Source organism: Rutidosis leptorrhynchoides, chromosome 2 (genome assembly GCF_046630445.1).
Source record: "Rutidosis leptorrhynchoides isolate AG116_Rl617_1_P2 chromosome 2, CSIRO_AGI_Rlap_v1, whole genome shotgun sequence".
Taxonomy (NCBI): domain Eukaryota; kingdom Viridiplantae; phylum Streptophyta; class Magnoliopsida; order Asterales; family Asteraceae; genus Rutidosis; species Rutidosis leptorrhynchoides.
The window spans coordinates 430,545,086-430,566,025 of NC_092334.1; the positions used below are offsets into that span (position 1 = coordinate 430,545,086).

The following is a 20,940-nucleotide window of genomic DNA, read 5'->3' on the forward strand; positions in this document are numbered from 1 at the left end:
CATATCTTGTCCACGCCTCATATAGAGTTTCATTTGGCTTCTGTGTGAACGTAACAATTTCTGCTTGAAGTCTTACGGCTTTAGATGCAGGAAAGAATTGTTTAAGAAATTTGTCAATTAAAACGTCCCATGTATCAATCGCCCCTTCGGGTAACGATTCCAACCAATCTTTGGCTTCTCCCTTTAAAGTCCAGGGAAATAACATGAGATATATTTGTTCATCCTCCACTTCTCGTATTTTAAATAGTGTGCAGATCCTATTAAAGGTACGTAGATGTTCATTTGGATCTTCCTTCGGTGCACCACTAAATTGGCATTGATTGGTCACCATGTGTAGAATTTGTCCTTTGATTTCATAATCTGGCGCATTAATGTCTGGATGAGTGATTGCGTGACCTTGGCCAGTGCGTTTAGCTCTCATTCGGTCTTCCATACTTAAAGGTTCCAGATTCTCCATAATTGAATTTGTTGAATCGGTATTACTAGATGATTCTGATTTAATAGTTCGTTCCTCAACAATCTCTGTTTGAATGATTGGTGGTTCCGGAGGAAAGTTTAATGGTTCAGGATCTATGAACCGTTCCTGAATATTTTCTGGATTCTCAATTGTGATGTTTGTTTCAAAAACTGGATTATCGGAAATTTGAACTGAAGTACTTGGTCGACTGGATGACGATTCTAAAGAAAAATCAACGGCGGTTATATTTGTTAAACGATGTCTTGATCGAGTTACAGGTGGTGAACGTATTAAAGGTGGTGAACGTCTTGCTCGGTGCATTCACAGAATATCCTATTAGTTTTTAAAAGGAAAGAAAAATTATAATAAGTTATCCAACCAATAGACTTTTCTGATTTTGCCCACGTTTCGAATAGCCAAAAGATGCAGCAGAGGGGCAGGATTCGTTTGGTCTCAATATAATTGAGTACTGTTTGGCTCCAATAACCCGGTCCACGTACAAATCCAACTATTACTACGAACCAGAAAATTTTGATGTCTATCAATTTAACTACTCAAAATAAATTTTCGTAATTTTAAGAAATTTAGAGAAGAAGTAGAAAAAATTCTAAGTCCTAAAAACTAGAATGGCGAGAAATAAGAAAGACAAAGAGTTCGTCGCAAAAGGTCGAAAAAGAAAAAATGGTTGAAAAATAAAAGGTGACGGAAAAATAAAAGAAACTTATAAAAACTTAAAAATACTTAACTAATTTAACCTTATTACTATAACTAACTTAAAATTATAATCGCAAATTGAAATTACTAATTGGAATGATAATTGATACATAGTAAAAGGTCTAAAAATATTAAAGCTTACAGGAAAAACTAAATTCCAAATTGAAATAACTTAAAAAGAAACTAAAACGTAAAAAGGCGTCGCAAAATTCTAAAGCACCTAAATCTTAGTCTAAAGAAAAAGCACTTAAGGAGTTCTACGGCGAAGCCTAAAAATATAGGAGTAAAAATAACTATAGCGAAAACTAAGTTTAAAATTAATTATGAGCTAAAAAAAATACAAATATTACGCTACAACGATTAAAAAGGGACAAAATATAAAAGTTATAAAAAGTTATAAAAATATTAGATTTTAAAAAAATATTATTTTTATATTTTATAATTTAAAGTATTAAGTATTATATAATTAAAACTAGTTAAAAGTAATAATTAATTTAAATAACTAAAACTTAATTAATAATAATAAATAAAACTAGGGTTTAAATAATAATAATAAATTAATACGCATTAAATGCGAAATTAGGGTTTTAATGTGGCCCTGTCAGACCCTTCATGCGACTCGCATGGGGTTTAGTTGAAATGCCATGCGACTCGCATGGTGTTCGGATCCAGGCCAAAAGTTGGGCTGCTACAGTACCTTGGCCCGATTATTATTATTATTATTTTTTTTTTTTTTTTTTCTGTTTTTCTATTTAATATAAAATATTTATATAGTTTAAATAAAAACTTATATTTTTATAAAACTAAAAATAGAAATATTTGATAATTTTGTAAATAAAAATCTTAAAAATATATATAAGTATATATTTTTTTTTTTTTTTTTTTTTTTTTTTTTTTATTATTTAAACAAAAAATATAAATTTTACAAAAACTAATTATAACTTAAAAAATTAAAAATATGGCGTTTCGCTTCGAGCGTTCCCCGGCAGCGGCGCCAAAAATACTTGATGTCGAACGAGGTGTATATAAAATAGTTTATATTTTACTAGAAAATACTATTAAATACGATACAATTTTACACAAGATATTTATTTATTTATAGAATGGATATACTTAAACCTTGCTACAACACTTATAGGCAGTGTACCTAATCGTACAGTAGTGTAGTTTTTAGTAAGTCCGGTTCGTTCCACAGGGAAATCTTTAAACAAAGCTCAACGCTATATTAGTTAACTTTTATAAAAATACAAATATATATATAGGTAATATTATTATTATAAAGGGGGGTTTTTACCGTTTAATGACCGGTTTGTCGATTTTAAAACTTTAGTCGCAGTTAAAACCTAATGTAAAATATAAAATAAATACAAGACTTTAAATTAAAGCGTAAAGTAAATAACGATAATGAAATTGCGATTAATAAAAATGCGATAAAATTAAATTGCGATAATTAAAAAGTACGATAATTAAAAGTGCGATAAAATAAAATAACAATAAATAAAAGTGCGATAATTAGAAGTGCAATTAAATATAAAATAAAGGAAATTAAATATGAAATAAAAGAATTATGCTTATTTAAACTTCCGTAATCATGATGTTTGACGTGTTGATTTTAGTTTTATGCCCATGGGTTAATTGTTCTTTGTCCTGGATTATTCAATATGTCCGTCTGGTTTTTGTCCATAACAGTCCATCAGTCATAAATATAAATTGCAAGTGTCCTTGTCAAATTATTATTATACCCGAAGATAAATATTCCAACTAATTGGGGATTCGAATTGTAACAAGGTTTTAATACTTTGTTTAATGAATACACCAGGTTATCGACTGCGTGTAAACCAAGGTTTTACTACTTTGTTAACAATTACACCAATTACCCTTGAATGTAATTTCACCCCTGTTTTAATTATTCTAGTGGCTATTAATCCATTCCCGTGTCCGGTTAAATGAACGATTATTCGTACATATAAATACCCCGCCCATCGTGTCCGATCGAGTGTATATGGTAATTTATAGGGACGCCCAATTGTAAATCTTTATATTAACATTAACAAACTTTCATTTAGTTAAACAAATATAAAGCCCATTAATAGCCCATAGTCTAGTTTCCACAAGTGTCGTTCTTTTGTCCAAACCCCAATTATGGTACAAAGCCCAATTACCCAATTTTAGTAATTAGCCCAACATCATGATTACTTCGTTTTAAATAAGCATAATAATAACTTAGCTACGAGACATTAATATAAAAAGGTTGAACATAACTTACAATGATTAAAAATAGCGTAGCGTTACACGGACAGAATTTCGACTTACACCCTTACAACATTCGCTAACATACCCTTATTATTAGAATTATAATTAAAATTAAAATATAAATTATAAATATAAATATATATTACTTCGTATGAAGAGAAGAAAAAAATGTGTCTAAAACTCGTCAGAAAACTGGCTATTTATAGGACCTGACCAGCAATCTCACACCATGCGACTCGCATGGTTTTGTGCTTCTGGCCATGCGAGTCGCATGGCCACCCTGGATTCAGCCAACTACTTTTGTTTTCTTCTTGCCGACGTAATATAATAATAATAATATATATAATATATAATTATATATAATTATATATATATTATATTATATTCTTGTGCATAGTAGACTAGATATTTTTGGTCCGTTGCGTCGGGCGTTTCTTCTTGGCTCAGGTCCCGGTTCCGGATTTTCGGACGTCCTCGCGTATTATTTTATATCGTGTACTTTGCGTCTTGTAACTTGTACTCTTGTTATTTTGAGACGTTCCTCATCAATATTTTGAACCTTTTTGATTGTATCTTGTACTTTTTAGCTCTTTGGACCTTTTTGTCTTCAATTTGTCGAATCTGCCTTTTGTCTTCACCTTTTATTATTTAAACGAATATCACTTGTAAATAGAACAATTGCAACTAAAAGCTTGTCTTTCTTGAGGAATAATGCTATGAAATATATGTTCGTTTTTAGCATTATCATGTACCCACTCTTAACCAAGGAATTCATTGGTTCACTGAGAGTTGATTATTCTTCGCCAAGATCAAACACCTTTATGAGATTTCGGCTTGGATGGCAAGACCAGACATTAACACTGCTACAATTTGTAAAGGCACTGGATATTTATGAAGGTTTGCCACACCAATTGATGCAAAATTACTTTAATCAATGTATAGTCTACGTTTCTTCTTTTAATCATGCAGAAGCATGGGTGGACATGAGCAATAGCGCATATAGTGCAAGCAAGCTACGTACTTACGAGCATCGATGCGTCCAAAGATTCATTTCAAGTACCATAAACTGTCGAAAAGACAGTAGCGAAAAAGTTACCAACTTGGATATCTGGTACATTCACGCGATAATGGATCACACCCATGTTCATATTCCACGAATGATTCTCACCTTCCTTCTCGAAGAAAGGAAAAAGATTACACCAATTATGGGCGGCCATTTTGTAACAAGGATTACCCAACATTTTCGTATCAATACAAGTGGGTTAGAGGAGAAACATATGATTGCCTTTGATAGAGTAAGTTATACAAGGGCAAACATTTTGATGAGGGGGTCGAACGGCCTTCTAACTAGGTATGTGGATCCCGAGAACAGGCAACCGCAACAACCACAACCGCAGCCAGATCCACAACCAAATGTTGGAAGTAGTTCGGGTCCGGGAAATGAATGGAGGCTTACATGGCGCGACAATTTTTAGATTTGCGACTCCATAATGATCGAAACACTCAAAAAGTAATTGATCACTACGATACAGGTAACAGGGAGATGCAACATTACATTGATGTAGAGAATTATAGAACGTGGTACACTCAAGCGGGGCAGCAAAATCAGCTTAACTGGATACATGAACAGACCGTGTCATACACTGCAGATCCCGCTAACTATACCCCCTCTCCTTGGCCTGCATACGAACCATGGGTTCGAATGGGTGATCCATATCCTGCGCCTTATCCTCCTCCTGCATACCCCCTAACCCGCCTAATGAAGACACTGCTGTCGTCCCTGCTCAAGCAACTTATCCGGGGTACAACCCTTCACTATTCAAGGACAACGACGCGGCAAACCAAAACGAAGGTGGAGCTGGCCCAAGTAACTCTTTTTGGGGATTCTTCTGAAGTTGATGTGATTATTCGTGAAGTGTGTGAAAGGTTTGAATGATGTTGGTTTGTTTAAAAAACAATTTAATTTCATGTTTGGTGTGTAATAACTTAATAGTATGTTGGACGTTTGTAATTTAAATAACTTTGTTAATTAGGTGTGGGGTTTTCGGTACACGGAGTACAACCTCATTGTTTCTATGAAATGTTTGCTTTGTTTGAATTGATACAGGTGAGCATTGTGCTATATGCTGCATTTTTTACAAAGACTGGCAGTAAGTTCAGCACATACTTAATTGGTGATTGTTTTGTGGTTGCAAGAAGTGGATGAGGTTCTTATGCTGGCATTCAGTTCAGCGCCATCATCCCGTGAACTTCGATTTTAGACCTTGAAAGTAATAAACTCTCTTACACTCTTTAACCCTCTCGAATTTAAATTTTTCTGATTTCATGTAACGAGGGCGATACATAAACTCAAGTGTGGGGAGGAAGTTATAAATTCTTTCGTGTTTTTGATTTTGGTTAAAAAGGTTCTTTCGGGTTTTTGATTTTGGTTAAAAAGGCTTAAAATGGTGAAATTTTTTTAACTTTTATCTTCATAAATTCAAATTTTGTTTAAAATTTGTAGATTTTAAAACTAGGTGTATACACCGAAATTATTATCTCAAAACAAATTAAGAAACAACCAAATGATTGAGTTTATTTTATTAAAAATCATAAAACTAGTAGTCATATAAAAGATATAATCATCATGCTATACCACATTCTGAATGAAAAGAATCATCAAGTAATTTTTTGTTCTAACAATCTAATCCAATGCTCATCTATGTAATGATTGTGAAGGAAGTAAAGTCTTCCAATATGACACACTTGCTAACTTATGTTAGAAGATGTAGTCCAGAACAGCTGTAGGTTGACGAAAAATCTTGAAAAGTCATCTCTATCATCGGCTGGAAATCCACCACACATCAGCATCAAACAGGGTTTTTGGTGGTCAGACTTATCCTAACCATGAGATGGATCTGTCTCGTACAATGGGGGGCACATTGCAAATTAGCTATTAAGACTAATGAATCTAATCCCCAGATGGATGATCTCCGTAAAGATCAACCGCATCTATGTTGACCGCAGTCAACATACATATGCTATAACAAATTGAGGTGTGAAAACTCATAGTTCACCGATAATATTTGGACATGATATAGTTTCTTCTAAAAATTTATGCTATTTTATGAACTATATTGTGTAAAACCATTTTTAGGACATCCGGTTTCAAGTTCCATGATACTTCAATCATGGGGGCGAGTAGCTTGCTAAGCGCCGGTTGAGGCTTCGGTTTTCAGTTACCCTCAACCGGACTTTGAGGTTAAAATCGGAAAACTTGTTAGTGTAAAAACTAACATGTCTAATTTTCAAAATATAAAATGGTTTTTCGCAAAGGTCCTAATTTTCCTAAGGATCCAAATTTTTAAGAAATGTGGACTTTAAAACCCACCTTTCGACTTTGGTGTGATTTCATTTCGTGTGTGTACTCTAAGTGTGCGTATTACATTGTGAAATAAATAAAAGCGTGTGTACTCCAAAGGTGTGTGTATACTCAAAACGCGTGAGTGTGATATTATGTGTGAAATAAAAAGTGTGAGTGTGTACATTTTGTGATTCGTGTGTGTTTTCATCAATGTGTATTCACTATAGTAAATTTCAAATTCTTGTAAGTCTTGCTTGAGGACAAGAAAGGTTTAAGTGTGGGATTTTGATAACGCCAAAATCATACATGTTTATTGTCGTTATTTCGATCTAATTCTGTATCTATTTGTATGTATTTGTTGTACTTAAGCATTGTAATTCATGTACATTTGTAAAAGTCCATTGTGATTGAACAAATGAAGACCAACAGCGAAAATAAAGTTAAAACAAAGATTGAACGCTTAAAACAGCCCGAAACCACTGAAACAGGTCTAAATGCGGCGCATCTCTCTTAGATGCGGCGCATCTCTCTTAGATGCGGCGCATCTCTGCACCAAATAACTCCCAACAGTTTTAGATGCGGAGCATAAAGGTTTCTGAACCAACCCAGATGCGGCGCATCTGGTCCCCTGCCGACAGTCCTGAGTGCAGAACCTAGCTGGAATCTACTGAACGTAAAGAGATGCGGCGCATCCCAAAGAGATGCGGCGCATCTGGTCACTTTCTGGCCAAAATACCTAACTTTTGAGCCTATTTAATGGAGCCTTTGGTTACATACTTGATACACCTTCACTATTACGTTCTCCCTCAGTTCTAGTACGATTTTCAAGGCTTAAGGAAGGCTACAAGGCAATCTACACTCTTTCAACATCAAGATTAAGCTAGGGTTATTCATCGCAATTGGTATTATTGTTCTATATCTTTTAAACATGAATTCGAATTGTATTTACTGTTTCATTAGTTCTACTATGATTATGTTTGGCTAAAAACCTTGTGTGTTTGCTTCAATGTAAGATTTATGGCTTGAGATTATTCTATACTTTGATGTTATGCTAGTTATATATATGTTTGATAGATTAAATTATCTAGTTCAACCGTAAGAACCATTGTTATGCTTGCTTAGTTCATTACTTCAATTATATAGATTGCAAACCTATTAATGTGAGTTAACTAGGAAAACAATCTATACTTCAATACACCTAGTAATCTAGATGATTAGATGCATAAACTTAAGTGATTTTGTTATGTGTTTAATTCGGTAATTGAATAAGTTTCAAAGCAACATAGTTATGAAATTACCTCAAGTGATTGTTGTAATTTAGGTTTCACGTGAGTTTAACCGGGTTGGATCTAGTTAGTTAATCAATCTAAATCACCATGTTCTTTCAAAAGATCCATTGTTGTAATCATCCTTGTATCCTAGTTCAATTTTGTAAGTTATGACTTGATTTATGTAAGTTTATCAAAGACCATAGCTTATACTTCAACACCTAGTGATCTAGCCACCTATATGTGAGTATAGGATGTTAATTGAATGATATTTAGGATATACAATCATGTAGTTTACTTAGAGTGATCTTAGTAAACTAGGTTTTATGTGAATTCAACTACGAAAGAATCTTGTTGATTAAACATAGCTCGTAAGTTTATAGATATTGTGAGATTGATATAAACTAATTACTTGTAACTATGAAATAACCGTTTTAATTACAAAAGAACAATCCCTGTCATTTATCAAGCATAGAAGTAAACACCGCATTCTCATTCTTGTTATTCATTATATTTATTTACTGTTTCGTTAAACGAAAATACAACTTCAAACACAAACCCCCCTTAAGAATAATTAATCGTTGTAAAATCCTTAAAACAAACTTCTCCCTGTGGATCGAACTGGTCAATTTACTTGCTAGTTACTGCATGATCGGGTTTTAGTTGCCTGTATTATGTGTTAATTATTAAGCATATTGTCTACATTTTAAAGGCTACGTCTTGACACATCAGGGAGTCAACTCTATGCTGCACTCTTTTTTCCTTGGCTAAAGTTTTTATCCCACTGAATTTTTCTTTAGCAAGATTTTTAATGAGGCAGTATTAGTTGATCTGTAACGAAACAAAATTATCATCCAAGGGGGAGTGTTATGATATATGGAGTAAAAGTCAAATATGAATGATAATTCTGTTTACATACGCATGCAGAGGAATAGTTATTTGCATAGTAAAATTACGAATTATTGATTACTATTTCACATACTCTATAATTGAAGATGAAAACGAGTAATGTACAGTTAAGTTTTAGTATTATAAATACAAATTACTCCCGTCGTCCTTGAACTTGTATCCAAATCACTGACGTCGTCCTTAAACTTTTTTTTGATTGGGTCGTCACTGTACTTTCAAAAAATAACGCTCGTCGTCCTTCTGTTTAGTTGCCGTCTCTTTTTCTGTTAACCTGAAACATGTGCAAGACATGTGAGGGTATTTCAGTCCTTTCCCCTTTTTTACTCCTTTTAAATATCACCCTTCTCCACCAAAATTCAATAAAATTAATACAACAATTAATTTATAAAAATAAATAAATACCTTTAAATTCAATTTGACCTTTGTTCTTGTCTCTGTGTGACGCATAGAATACGTACAAACAAACGACTAATCTTTTCACACACTCATTAATTTTTACATAGATACGAATAATATAAAAACCCAAATGCATCAAAGATTTACAGAGTAATTTTTGTCATCAAAATCTACGGAGTAAAAATAAAAATAAAACCCAGATGCATCAAGATCTACGGAGTAAAAATAAAAATAAAACCCAGATGCATCAAGATCTACAGAGTAAAATAAAGATAAAGAATCACATACTTGAAGTTAGGCATCAAGATCTACGGAGTAATTTTCTCAGGCTATGAACAAAGCCCACCATATCAGATACCATATCTGATTTTATTTCTAAAACCCCTAAACTTACAAATCCAATTTGTTAAGCTACGACACCTAAATATTACAAAACTTCATATGGTAGTGAATTCATGGTTCGTATTCCAGGGTCGACTAAACCGAAAATTTAAGGCCCCAATCTTCAATTCAACTCACAGCAGTTCGAATAAACGTATCGACGACCACCAATGGTTCAATTAGTAGTTGTACCCGCCGGATCCATGGTGGTTAGCGGCGTTTTTTTAATGCGATGGCATTTAAGTAGTAGTCTTCGTGGTAGATCTCGATGATTGCGATGACTTTTTGATTGTAGTAGTCTTTGTGGTGCTGAGCCATTTGTATGCGATGACTTTTTGATATTAGGGTTATGATTTGAGATGAATTTAGTTAGCTATTAGGGTATATGAATTCTATTGGATATTAGGGTATATGAATTTGGGATGAATGAAGGAGAAGGAAAGAGATGAAGAAGTGGAAAGGAAGAATGAGATTAAAGTGACAAAACTACCCTCACATGTCTTGCACGTGTTACAGGTTAACAGAAAAAAGAGACGGCAACTAAACAGAAGGACCACGAGCGTTATTTTTTGAAAGTACAGTGACGACCCAAGCAAAAAAAAAAAAGTTTAAGGACAACGTAAGGACGGCGGGAGTAATTTTGTCTATAAATACTCACTCAATTGTAAGGATATATGTATACCATTCTTCAATAAGAATTTACTCTCTTCTTTCGTCTTTCACATAAATTGAAAATAGGCCACTAAAGGTAGTTATATACTACTAAATTACAACATAAAATAATTTGACGTAATGGTAGTGAAGCTCATTTCATGAGCTTCGGAGGTTGCGGACCTTTTGTGTCCGGGCCTCCTCCGGGAGTTTAACTGGAGTTTAACTGCACGCGATGCTTATATAGATTCGTCGTTGAAGTTTTCTCCTGAGGGGCGATGGGCGGTAGGACTGCAATGATTCGTGTCAAGGAAATAATTGACTGAGTAGGTGTTGCCATTGCATTCGACTCACCGTTAGTAACTTCGACTCACCGTTAGTAACTTCTAAAAATAGAGAGAGAATGCTCAAATGATCATACATTAAAGGAAAAATATTATGTTGGTTTTGCTTGATTAGTTCTAGATATCAGATTTACATTAACATGACGAATTATAGACATTGTATTCACTAGGAGTCTAGGACCTCATGAAATATTGAAGCATCTCAAAAGGGGGTCGAAGAACGATCATAGAAAAGAACTTGATCACTTCGTGAGGTATGTCCCCAAGGGAACTCAAAGTCCCAGGTGTTCTAATTGTTAGACGTGATAACTAATAAGTACGTCCCGGCTAGAGGATTCGTGCAGTGACCTCATACAGATAAAAATCTTTGATTCAACCAAGCTATGGGTTCGATCCTGCACGAGTCCAAAGCAGGTGATTTTCACAATTTCAAGTGATACTGCTAGACTCCAACGTTTAAGAACTTTTACAAAAGGTCTCGGTTTTCTATCCAGCAAAGATTTAATTTACACCGATTCTTCAAAAAAATCAGATACCAGAAACCATTTTAAAGATTAAAAAGAAAAGTCACACAAATTCATCAATCTCATATAACTAAAAAAAAAAAGTAACACATGAAAAGACACAAAGATAATTTTATTGTTATTATCTTCGAGTCACAGAGTACATTTAAATTTACATTCTCATTGATCATGATGACATTTGAGATGATACTCAGAATTTAAAACAATACAACCCAAAACCATTAACACATAAACAAGAAAAAAAGAATAAACGCTTATGCCATTTGTTGATTCAAACAGTTAACCAAGAAACAAGACACGAGAAAGTTCAAAACACAAAGCAACATACAACTTGTTCAAAAGGAGAATAATTTTACATTCTCCAAAACACAGACTCGATCCACAAAAAGACACTACTAATATACAAGTTATGAACTTGTGAAACCAAATCACTCATCCATTTCATCATCATCATCTTCTACCTCTTCAATCTTCATCCTCTTCACAGCTTGTGCTGCATCATTACGTACCCCAACATTTGAATTAGGAACTTCAATCAGTATATCCGACTTCTGACCCGTAGCAGCATTCACCAATCCAGCATTCCTCTCCACTCTATAACTCAAATCATCCCCATTCATGTTTGCATCTATATACACTGTTGCATTTTCATCAATTTCTTCTCGAATCAACATTTTTGATAGCTCCGTCACCACCCTCCTTTCCAACCACCTCCGGATCGGTCGCGCCCCATATACCTAACAATTACACATTCGACCCAAAATCAGTATACCATCATACCTCATACCATATAACTAAATAACATTAGTAACAGCAAATCGAAATTTGATGCTTACCGGGTCGTAACTCTCATTAAGAATAACATCTAAAGCCGCTTCAGTAACACCCAAAGCAACACCTCGGTCAGCAAGACGTACAGCAACATCTTTCAGCTGAAGCCTAGCAACTTTCCTTAACTGATCATGTGAAAGTGGATCGAAAACCACAATCTCATCAAGCCTATTCAGAAGCTCGGGTTTAAAGTGCCTCCTCACCTGTTTTACACATATTAGTTCAACACGCATAGGCCATTAAGGTCATTAAAAGTAAAAGAAGTTCATATGTTTTACGCATACCTCTTGCATCACCATTGCCCGAGCATTCTCCATACTAGTCTTCCCTGACAACCCTTGTAACAGATGTTCAGCTCCGAGGTTAGACGTCATAATGATGACGGTGTTTGTGAAATCGACAGTACGACCTTGACCATCGGTCAACCTTCCATCATCCAACATTTGAAGTAGAGTGTTGAACACAGAGCTATGAGCTTTCTCCACCTCATCAAACAGTACAACACTGTAAGGTCTCCTCCTCACAGCTTCAGTCAGTTGACCACCCTCTTCATGACCCACATATCTGAACAAAAAAAAAAAAAAAGAAAACTTTCAGTATCATTAGCAACATAGTAAAGACAATGATAATTTTCCGAATAGTAGGTTTACGCGTAACTCACCCAGGTGGGGCCCCAATGAGCCGGGCAACCGAGTGTTGCTCCATGTACTCAGACATATCAATCCTAATCATAAGTTTCTCATCATCAAACAACTGTTCAGCAAGAGCCTTAGCAAGCTCGGTTTTCCCAACACCGGTGGGACCCAGAAACAAGAACGAACCAGTAGGCTGTTGAGCCCTTCCTAACCCAGCTCGAGACCTCAAAACAGCCTCAGCCACAGCACTAACCGCTTGATCTTGACCTACAACTCGCTGATGCAACCTATCAGCTAACCCAATCAGCCTCTCTTTCTCATTCGTCCCAAGCCTAGTAACTGGTATACCAGTCCACCGACTCACAACCTCGGCAATCTGATCGGGTCCCACCGTCTCAGTCAACATAACGTTTTCATCAGTGGTCCCTTCCATCTTTGCAAGAGCAGTTTCAACTTCTTGAACTGCACCATATCTCAAATCGGCAGCTCTTATTATATCACTTCTTCTTTCAGCTTCTTCTAATGCAACCATGAGTTCTTCCTTTTTCTGTTTCAGCCTACGGATTTCGTCGATTCGTTCTTTTTCCTTCTTGTACTTCATCATTAATGGTTGAAGCTTATCTCTCAAATCCTCAAGTTCTTTTTTTACTTCAACAACACGCGCTTTACTCGCTTTGTCTTTTTCCTTCTCCAAAGCATGAAGCTCTACCTCTAACTGCATTTTCTTCCTTTCAAGATTGTCAATTTCTTCAGGTTGACTATCAAGTTGCACCCTCACATTCGCACAGGCCTCATCCATAAGGTCAATAGCCTTATCAGGCAAAAATCGCGCTGCACGCAAATTTCAACAAAATAGTCAGCATCACCAAATAACTAGAATCCACCATTTAACACACTAAAACAAGAAACAAAAACATACCAGTTATATATCTGCTTGAAAGGTGAGCTGCAACAACAAGAGCACGATCAAGAATCCGAACACCATGGTGACCTTCATATCTTTCTTTCAACCCGCGAAGAATATTAATTGTATCAACAACACTAGGTTCAGCCACCATAACCTGCTGAAAACGTCTCTCGAACGCAGCATCTTTCTCAACATACTTCCTATATTCTTCCAATGTAGTCGCACCAATGCACCGAAGCTGACCTCTAGCAAGCATAGGCTTAAACAGATTAGCAGCATCCATCGACCCTTCAGTTCGACCCGCCCCAAGAACAAGATGAATTTCATCAATGAACAATATCACCTTCCCTTCAGCTTCTTCAACTTCTTTCAAAACCGCTTTCAACCTTTCTTCAAATTCTCCTCTATACTTAGCCCCAGCAATCAAAGCCCCCATATCCAACGCTATAACGCGCACATCGGCTAGATTACTCGGTACATCGCCTCTTAAAATCCTCTGAGCTAACCCTTCAACAACAGCAGTCTTCCCCACACCAGGCTCCCCAATTAGTACCGGATTATTCTTAGTTCGTCTCGACAATATCCTCACCACTCGCCTAATCTCTTCATCTCGCCCGATAACCGGATCGAGCTTCCCGGCTTGCTCGACAAGATCTCGACCGTACGTTTTAAGTGCTTGAAAATTCGTGTCCCCAGAAGCACTTTCAACCTTCTTCCCTTCTTTACCTCTAAGCTTTTCGACCTCGCTTTTAACCCGCAAAGCACCAACTCCAGCTTCTTTCAAAAGATCACTAATCTGTGAATCTTCAAGCAGACTCAAAATCAACTGATCCACCGCCAAATGCGTATCCCCGTGGCTTTTTTGTGCCTTCTGCGCGCTACGAATCACCTTCAAAAGTGAAGAACTGGCTGGGATTTCATCAGGTGCAGGGGACTGTGAAGGGAGTTTCTTTAATGCTTGTTTAAAAACCCTTTCGGCCGAATTAGCCGCCTCTTCACCACCAGCATTGATCACTGCTTGTTTAAATATACCGTTTGGATCACCGATTAACGCGGTTGCGATATGTAGGGGTGTAAATTGTGCATGACCAGCATCCATAGCTAGTTCATGAGCTGCTGCTAATGCCTCATTTGTCTTGTGTGTAAATTTGTCAGGTGTCATCTTTATTAATTCTTCCTAAATACCTAAAAATAAGATAAAAAAATTTCAGTCCATATCATACACATCAAACATATAGATGAATATATAAACAAACATAACAACTCAAAATAGGTAATAGTATAATCAATCATCTCGAATAGCAGTTATAATTTAAAAGCATATAAATCTAATTAATCTAATACGATTAGATTGCACCAAATTCGACATATGCATACGATAATCATTGATTCAAATGTGTTGTAATTAATAACTTATAATCAGATTCTTATTTCAGCTAATTTGCCCTAATTAGAATTAATCATGTCAAAAATTCAATGTCAAATTAACATAAGGCATATAAATTCCATGAACATTGAACGGTTACAATAAGAAAACACAAATAAGGATTTACAGTACGCGATCAATACAGATTCCTATTAATAAGTTAATATTAATAACATAACACACAATAGTACACCTTAGCATGCTAAAACAAACTCATGACAATATAAGCACTCCGTATGATATTAATTATTTATTCAATATAATACGGAGTATGATGATGACGTACCTTGAAACGTAAACGGAATAGAAACAATCGATTCGGAAGTTATTCGAACTTCGAAGTAAGCGTGCTTTTATGGAAATTGAATGTTATGGTTATGATATTTGTTAAGTGATTGAGGGTGATGAATGACGATAGGTTTTTTATACAGATGTCGAAGGCTACGAGAGACGTCTGGAATGAAAAGGATGTGAGTCCCGAAACTACCAGAAATTTTGAGACGCTTCTAATTTGTGTATGGTTAGTTGGTTACAAAGTTTAATTTATAGTCCTTATGATTTCTAGAATTTACTAGATTGGTCCTGGTAGTTTGAGAAGTTATTACAATGTTCCATTTGTCTACTATTGTCGCAATGGCAAAATCGTATTTGCTGTTTTCTTCCAAGTCAGAATTTTTTTTAACAAATTCATTAAAACTACCATCTAGCTAGCAAGACATTTGAGAGGGGCGCAATCAACAATTACAATAACTTAATTAGTCAATCGTTTCAACTTACATTATTTTTTCATCTACTCGTAATCCAATTAAACGAAAAATCAAATAAATCTTCCTTCTCTATCTTTGCCGCATCAAAAAGGAACGTGATACCAAACCTCCAAATGATCCAAGTCGAAGCTGCCACAATCCTAATAAGCCTCTCCTTTATACTTTGCGGATCTTGCCACCCTTGTTACCAAGAGTACCAATTGACCCAATTGGCCCACGTAGGCCCTATCCAAATGCGAACTTTCTTTTAAATATTCAAAGCAACATTATACGAGAACAAAATGTGATCCAAAGTCTCCACTCGTTGCGGACATAATGGGCAACCAGGTCAGATTTGATCAAGCAAATGACAAGATCCAATTTAAGTAGCCATTAAACTTGTAAAAAACAAATGACAAAGATTTCAAGAAGTTGACTTGACACCGAGTTCTGGTAATAGCGTTATCATTATCGTGATCGTGATACAATCAAGAGCAGAAATTGGGCTATGAGGGGTCTTCGCCTCCTAAAAGTTGAGCAAATAGTGAAATTTAGCACTTTATGAGAAATGACAGCTACAAAGGCAGTCCTAACTAAAGAGCAATCCGCTGCGCTAGTGATGATCGGGAAGTACTTGACCTTTTTCTTTTCTCCAAGTTACGAACATTTGAACTTTTGAATCAACGAAAACCGAGTCCGTATAATAAACTATATTGTTGAAATGGTGAATGCTCGCAGAATTTGAATTATCAAAAATTTACTTAACAAAATAACTCGGTTCAATCGCGTACATATGAGTTCAAATACTTCCCTTCGCCGGATTGTCTGAACAAGGAAAACCTTATTCATTTACTCATTTACAATTTATATTTACACTTGCATAGCTTTCCCCACCAAAAATTTCGTTCAAGGTTCGTACGAGATACAACCGTTATTCCCGTACAACCGTTATTAGCAAATAGTTATATATCCAAAGAAAATAACAAGCAAAAAGAGTACATTTGTATGCAACAAGGTTTAGAATATAAGAATTTTGTATGCAATATATATCCCACATGAAGAATTTTCTATAAATTTTCTATAGGTTGATACAACTAACATAAATGCAATTATTTGGAATTTAGGATGGTAAAGAAGAAATTAGAACATACCAATTAGATTATTTTGATGAATTATACAAAAGGGTCTCATTTTAGACTCATCAACAATCAAATAGATAACTGTATTGGTTTATAAAAAGGAGAACAAAACCAAATTACAATACCACCAAAAAAGACACTAAACAACAAACATAAGTCTAAAGCTCAATTCTCTTTGTATTTTGACATACATAGTCCTCAATAGATAACTTCATGTTCCTCATCATGGTTCAATAACAAGTAGTGGCTGCAATCAACAATGATGTTTATCAGTTAAATCAATTGCGCAAATGATATGTGAGTTTCACATACATGAGAAAAAAGCCAAAAGAGAAAAAAAGATAGATACCGTATCCAGGCTGACGGGTTTCCCATCCTCGGCAAGAATATCGACTATTGTTCCAGATTGATCAGCCTATAAACATAACAGAATTAGAATAGGAGTCCGAAGTATCATTTAGATATAAGTTATTGCAGTAGCCAGTAGGGCAAGTTACCTCAATCTCATTCATCAACTTCATTGCCTCAATAATGCAAACAACCTGGCCTTTCTTAACCTTGTCTCCGACCTGCAAAAAAACATATACAAAATTATCTTCATCAATAATGCAAACGCGTCACTGGAGAAAAACTAAGATCTAACAGCTAACAATGAAAATAATACTTGTAATATTTATAATTCATAGTGAAAAAATGGAGCATGTTTTTTTAGCAAGATAACACAAAGCATTAAATTCATGAGGGGCAAGATTGACACTAGCACATCTCAAAGTCAAAGCTGAACAACTCTATAAAGGCTACATTTACAATTATTGATCATTTATGTTGGTCAATTTATATCAGCCACACAAAGTACCAGTAGAATAAAATATCCATATGAGGTGATCATTTTGACCCTTTAGTAATGAATCCGTCAATTTGGGTTCTGTTCTATCTCAAACAGTTAGAATAGGAATCGCCAATAGTCATATACAACCTCCTTGGTAAATGGACAAAACAAGTGTCTTTGAATCAACCGAGCTAACCCAGTCGCGCTCGCAAATGACACATTTTAACCCAACCCGAACTCATTTAACAGGATACTCGATGCACGCATGTAGATATACGAAACCCAATATTTTTGGGCCGGGTAGGGCCGGGTATGGGGATGGTTTTTAATTTTTTCACGGGTCCGGGTCCGAGGATGGTTTTACATAAAACCCGATTACCCGGCCCGTATACCCGGAAAAAGACCAGAGTCCATATACCCGATAACCTGGCCCGTATACCCGGAAAAAGACCAGAGTCCATATACCCGATAACCTGGCCCGTATACCCGAAAAAAGACTCGAATACCCGTGAGGAAACCCGTTTACCCGATAGTTCACAGGTAAATGGGGACCCGCCGGGTCCAGGTCCAGGTTTGGGAGGGGTTTTTTTAATCGGGTTCGGGTCTGGGATTACCTAAACCTGGCCCAAACCCGACCCGATGCCATCCCTAGATATACTATCAAAGTATCAATGTACCTTGACGAATGAGGGAGCTCCTGGTGCAGGAGATCGGTAGAATGTCCCGGCCATGGGGCATTTCATTGGAGGATGAGCCGACTTGGGTTTTGCAGGTGCCGGTGCCGGTGTTGCTGGTGCCGGTGCGGATGCAGATGGAGCCGGTGGTGCAGAACCAGGCACAAACTGTGGTGGAGATTGATACATAGGTTGAGGTTGATGAGATTGCATCATAACCATAGGAGCAGCTTGAGGTTGAGGTAAAGCTTCCTTCTTTCTTATAAGAACCTCACAGCCTTGTTGCTTTAGCTCAAGCTCCATAATGTCTTTTGAATCCACAAGCCTGAAATATGATATAACAATTTCCACCATAAGAGAATGTGAACAAACGTGTTTTTATATGGAGACACGTTGGTTATGATTTATGAATGAGAAATGGAACAACTTACTGAACAAGCCCTGCCACTTGATTCATAAATGCAGTGATTGCTGCAGCATCAGGGACTGCGGTGTCCTGTGCAGATATCTTGGTTGATTTTTCTGAAGCCGGTGCGGAATTTGATGATTTCTCAATGGCAATCTTTGGATAAAATGCATATTTAGACAGAGACTAAAGATAAAAGGAAGAAAAAAAATAATAATATACAAGTATCGTGCATAACTCACATCGTTAAGTTGAGCAGACACTCTCATGATGTCATTCTGGTTCCTCTTAGATGACTACATAGAATAAAATAGTATTACATTTGCATACAATAACCAAATAAGTAAGATATATGCATACAATGGGTAGATCAAACGACAAATGTAAAACAATGAAGACAGATGATTGGGAAGATCTTAGATAATGTTTAGAAAAATCCTAAACATAGAGCATTCCAGGAACGTTGAAGTGTATATACAACTTTTCATTGCAGATGCAAATGGTAATTGTTATACTGGAAGTAAGCAGTGTCAGAGTACTTTATTTGTTCAGTGAGTCGATTTTACTTACAAAGAATTTATTCGGCACTTAAAATGGAAGAATCTTCTGTCACGATTCTATATCATCTCGTTTTGTAGGGCATAAACTTTATGCAAGAACAGTTGACAACTAAGAACTAACTAAAAGCACGTGGAAATACTAATGTATGTAAAGATGGTAGCTTTGAACCAATTACCTAAACTAGTCCGAAAACATCAAAATCAGGGTTGATTTAATTTCTGATTGGTAAAATACCAAAATTCCAATCTTTTGCTGAAAATAAAATGAGCCAAAATGGTTTAAAACTCGTCCAAAATGCAATTTTTCAACCCTAAGTCCCTAACAAGGAACCACCACCTTAATCATCTTATCAAACTACATTCTTATTGAAGTAGTTTTGTAATCATTAAATTACAATAATAAATAAGCCGACTATCGGTGATGGGACTGTCAACAGGATCGTTTTTACTCGAATTAAAAAAAAAAAAAAATTTGACCAGAACCTGTGATGATAAAGAGATTTAAAAAGAACTTAACTATATGACAAAGACACCAATTTGAACCATCAATTGACTAATTGCCACATTACACTGTTCTCATTAATCAGCTAGTCTATTAGATATTAACATTCTATTATAAATTGTTACAGTTGCATAAATCACGACTACAGTAAATCAGTAATTCAATTTGCCAGTCAAATTGCTAACTTTAACACAGTTAACGAATCAATCACAAAATATAGATCCAAGTAAAGTAAATTCAGTCTTAAGATAACACCTACATAATCGTATTAGGTTACCTGAAATCCAAGAGAAGTGGATCCAGAGATCAATGCGCGGTTTGATTTGAAATCAGATTGAAAAACAACAACGGAGGTGGTACGGGGTTTGGGATTGTGGTTAGGGTTTGAGTGAGTAGGGAGTAAAGCTGCTGATGTATTCGGGCAATTAACAGTGAATGAAGCCATCTGTGAAACAGAAATGGAGAGAGATTGGAGAGAAATTAGTTGAATTTGAGGAGAATGAGTTGAATTTGTAAGGGATTTGGGGGGCGGAGTTAATTAATAAGGATACAAATACAACTAGGGGAGGGAGAGTGGAGTTAAAAGAACAGAAATTGAAGGGCGATATGAACGAGGGGGATGATGGATTTCACGAGGTGGATGAGTGAGTTAGAGGGTGTTTGGGAATGTGTTTTGAAGGAGATTTTTTGATTATTGCGTTATGAAGATGCAAATAATTAGTTAATAGTGTTTGGTAAAATAAAATTGAAAATCACTTATTTACGTTTTGAGATGATGAAAACACGTTTTCTAAGAAGTAAGCCAGTGGTCACTGCAGCAAAAACGTGATATTGAATTTACTTGTTTGCTCGTAAAAATTACGGTCCTACCCTTTAATTGTTTTCTCAATCTATCGAGGTGCTGTTAAATTATTATTTTTAGAGAGAATAGAGATAGCAAAGGTAATAATATTGTCTTCTCTCCTAATACGTATACGTAAATTATATTATTTTAAGTTTTATTATATTATTATTTTTTATTCTTTATTATATTCCAATTCTAATA

The 20,940-nt window shown here is 35.6% G+C and overlaps 2 protein-coding genes across 2 annotated transcripts; both read right to left on the bottom strand.

Annotated features, from left to right (window-relative positions):
- Positions 1 to 11,380: 11,380 nt before the first annotated feature.
- LOC139892387 (chaperone protein ClpB1-like) lies at positions 11,381 to 14,794 on the bottom strand. Its single transcript, XM_071875454.1, has 5 exons — positions 13,626 to 14,794; positions 12,733 to 13,537; positions 12,356 to 12,635; positions 12,077 to 12,274; positions 11,381 to 11,977 (listed from the first exon to the last, which is right to left on the bottom strand). The coding sequence occupies exons 1-5, from the start codon at positions 14,773 to 14,775 to the stop codon at positions 11,669 to 11,671; spliced, it is 2,742 nt and encodes a 913-aa protein (XP_071731555.1). The 5' UTR covers positions 14,776 to 14,794; the 3' UTR covers positions 11,381 to 11,668.
- Positions 14,795 to 16,925: 2,131 nt separating this feature from the next.
- Positions 16,926 to 20,541, bottom strand: LOC139892388 (biotin carboxyl carrier protein of acetyl-CoA carboxylase, chloroplastic-like). Its single transcript, XM_071875455.1, has 7 exons — positions 20,173 to 20,541; positions 19,076 to 19,129; positions 18,859 to 18,989; positions 18,431 to 18,752; positions 17,422 to 17,493; positions 17,274 to 17,339; positions 16,926 to 17,171 (listed from the first exon to the last, which is right to left on the bottom strand). Exons 1-7 carry the CDS (start codon positions 20,338 to 20,340, stop codon positions 17,148 to 17,150), a joined length of 837 nt encoding a protein of 278 aa, XP_071731556.1. The 5' UTR covers positions 20,341 to 20,541; the 3' UTR covers positions 16,926 to 17,147.
- Positions 20,542 to 20,940: the final 399 nt, after the last annotated feature.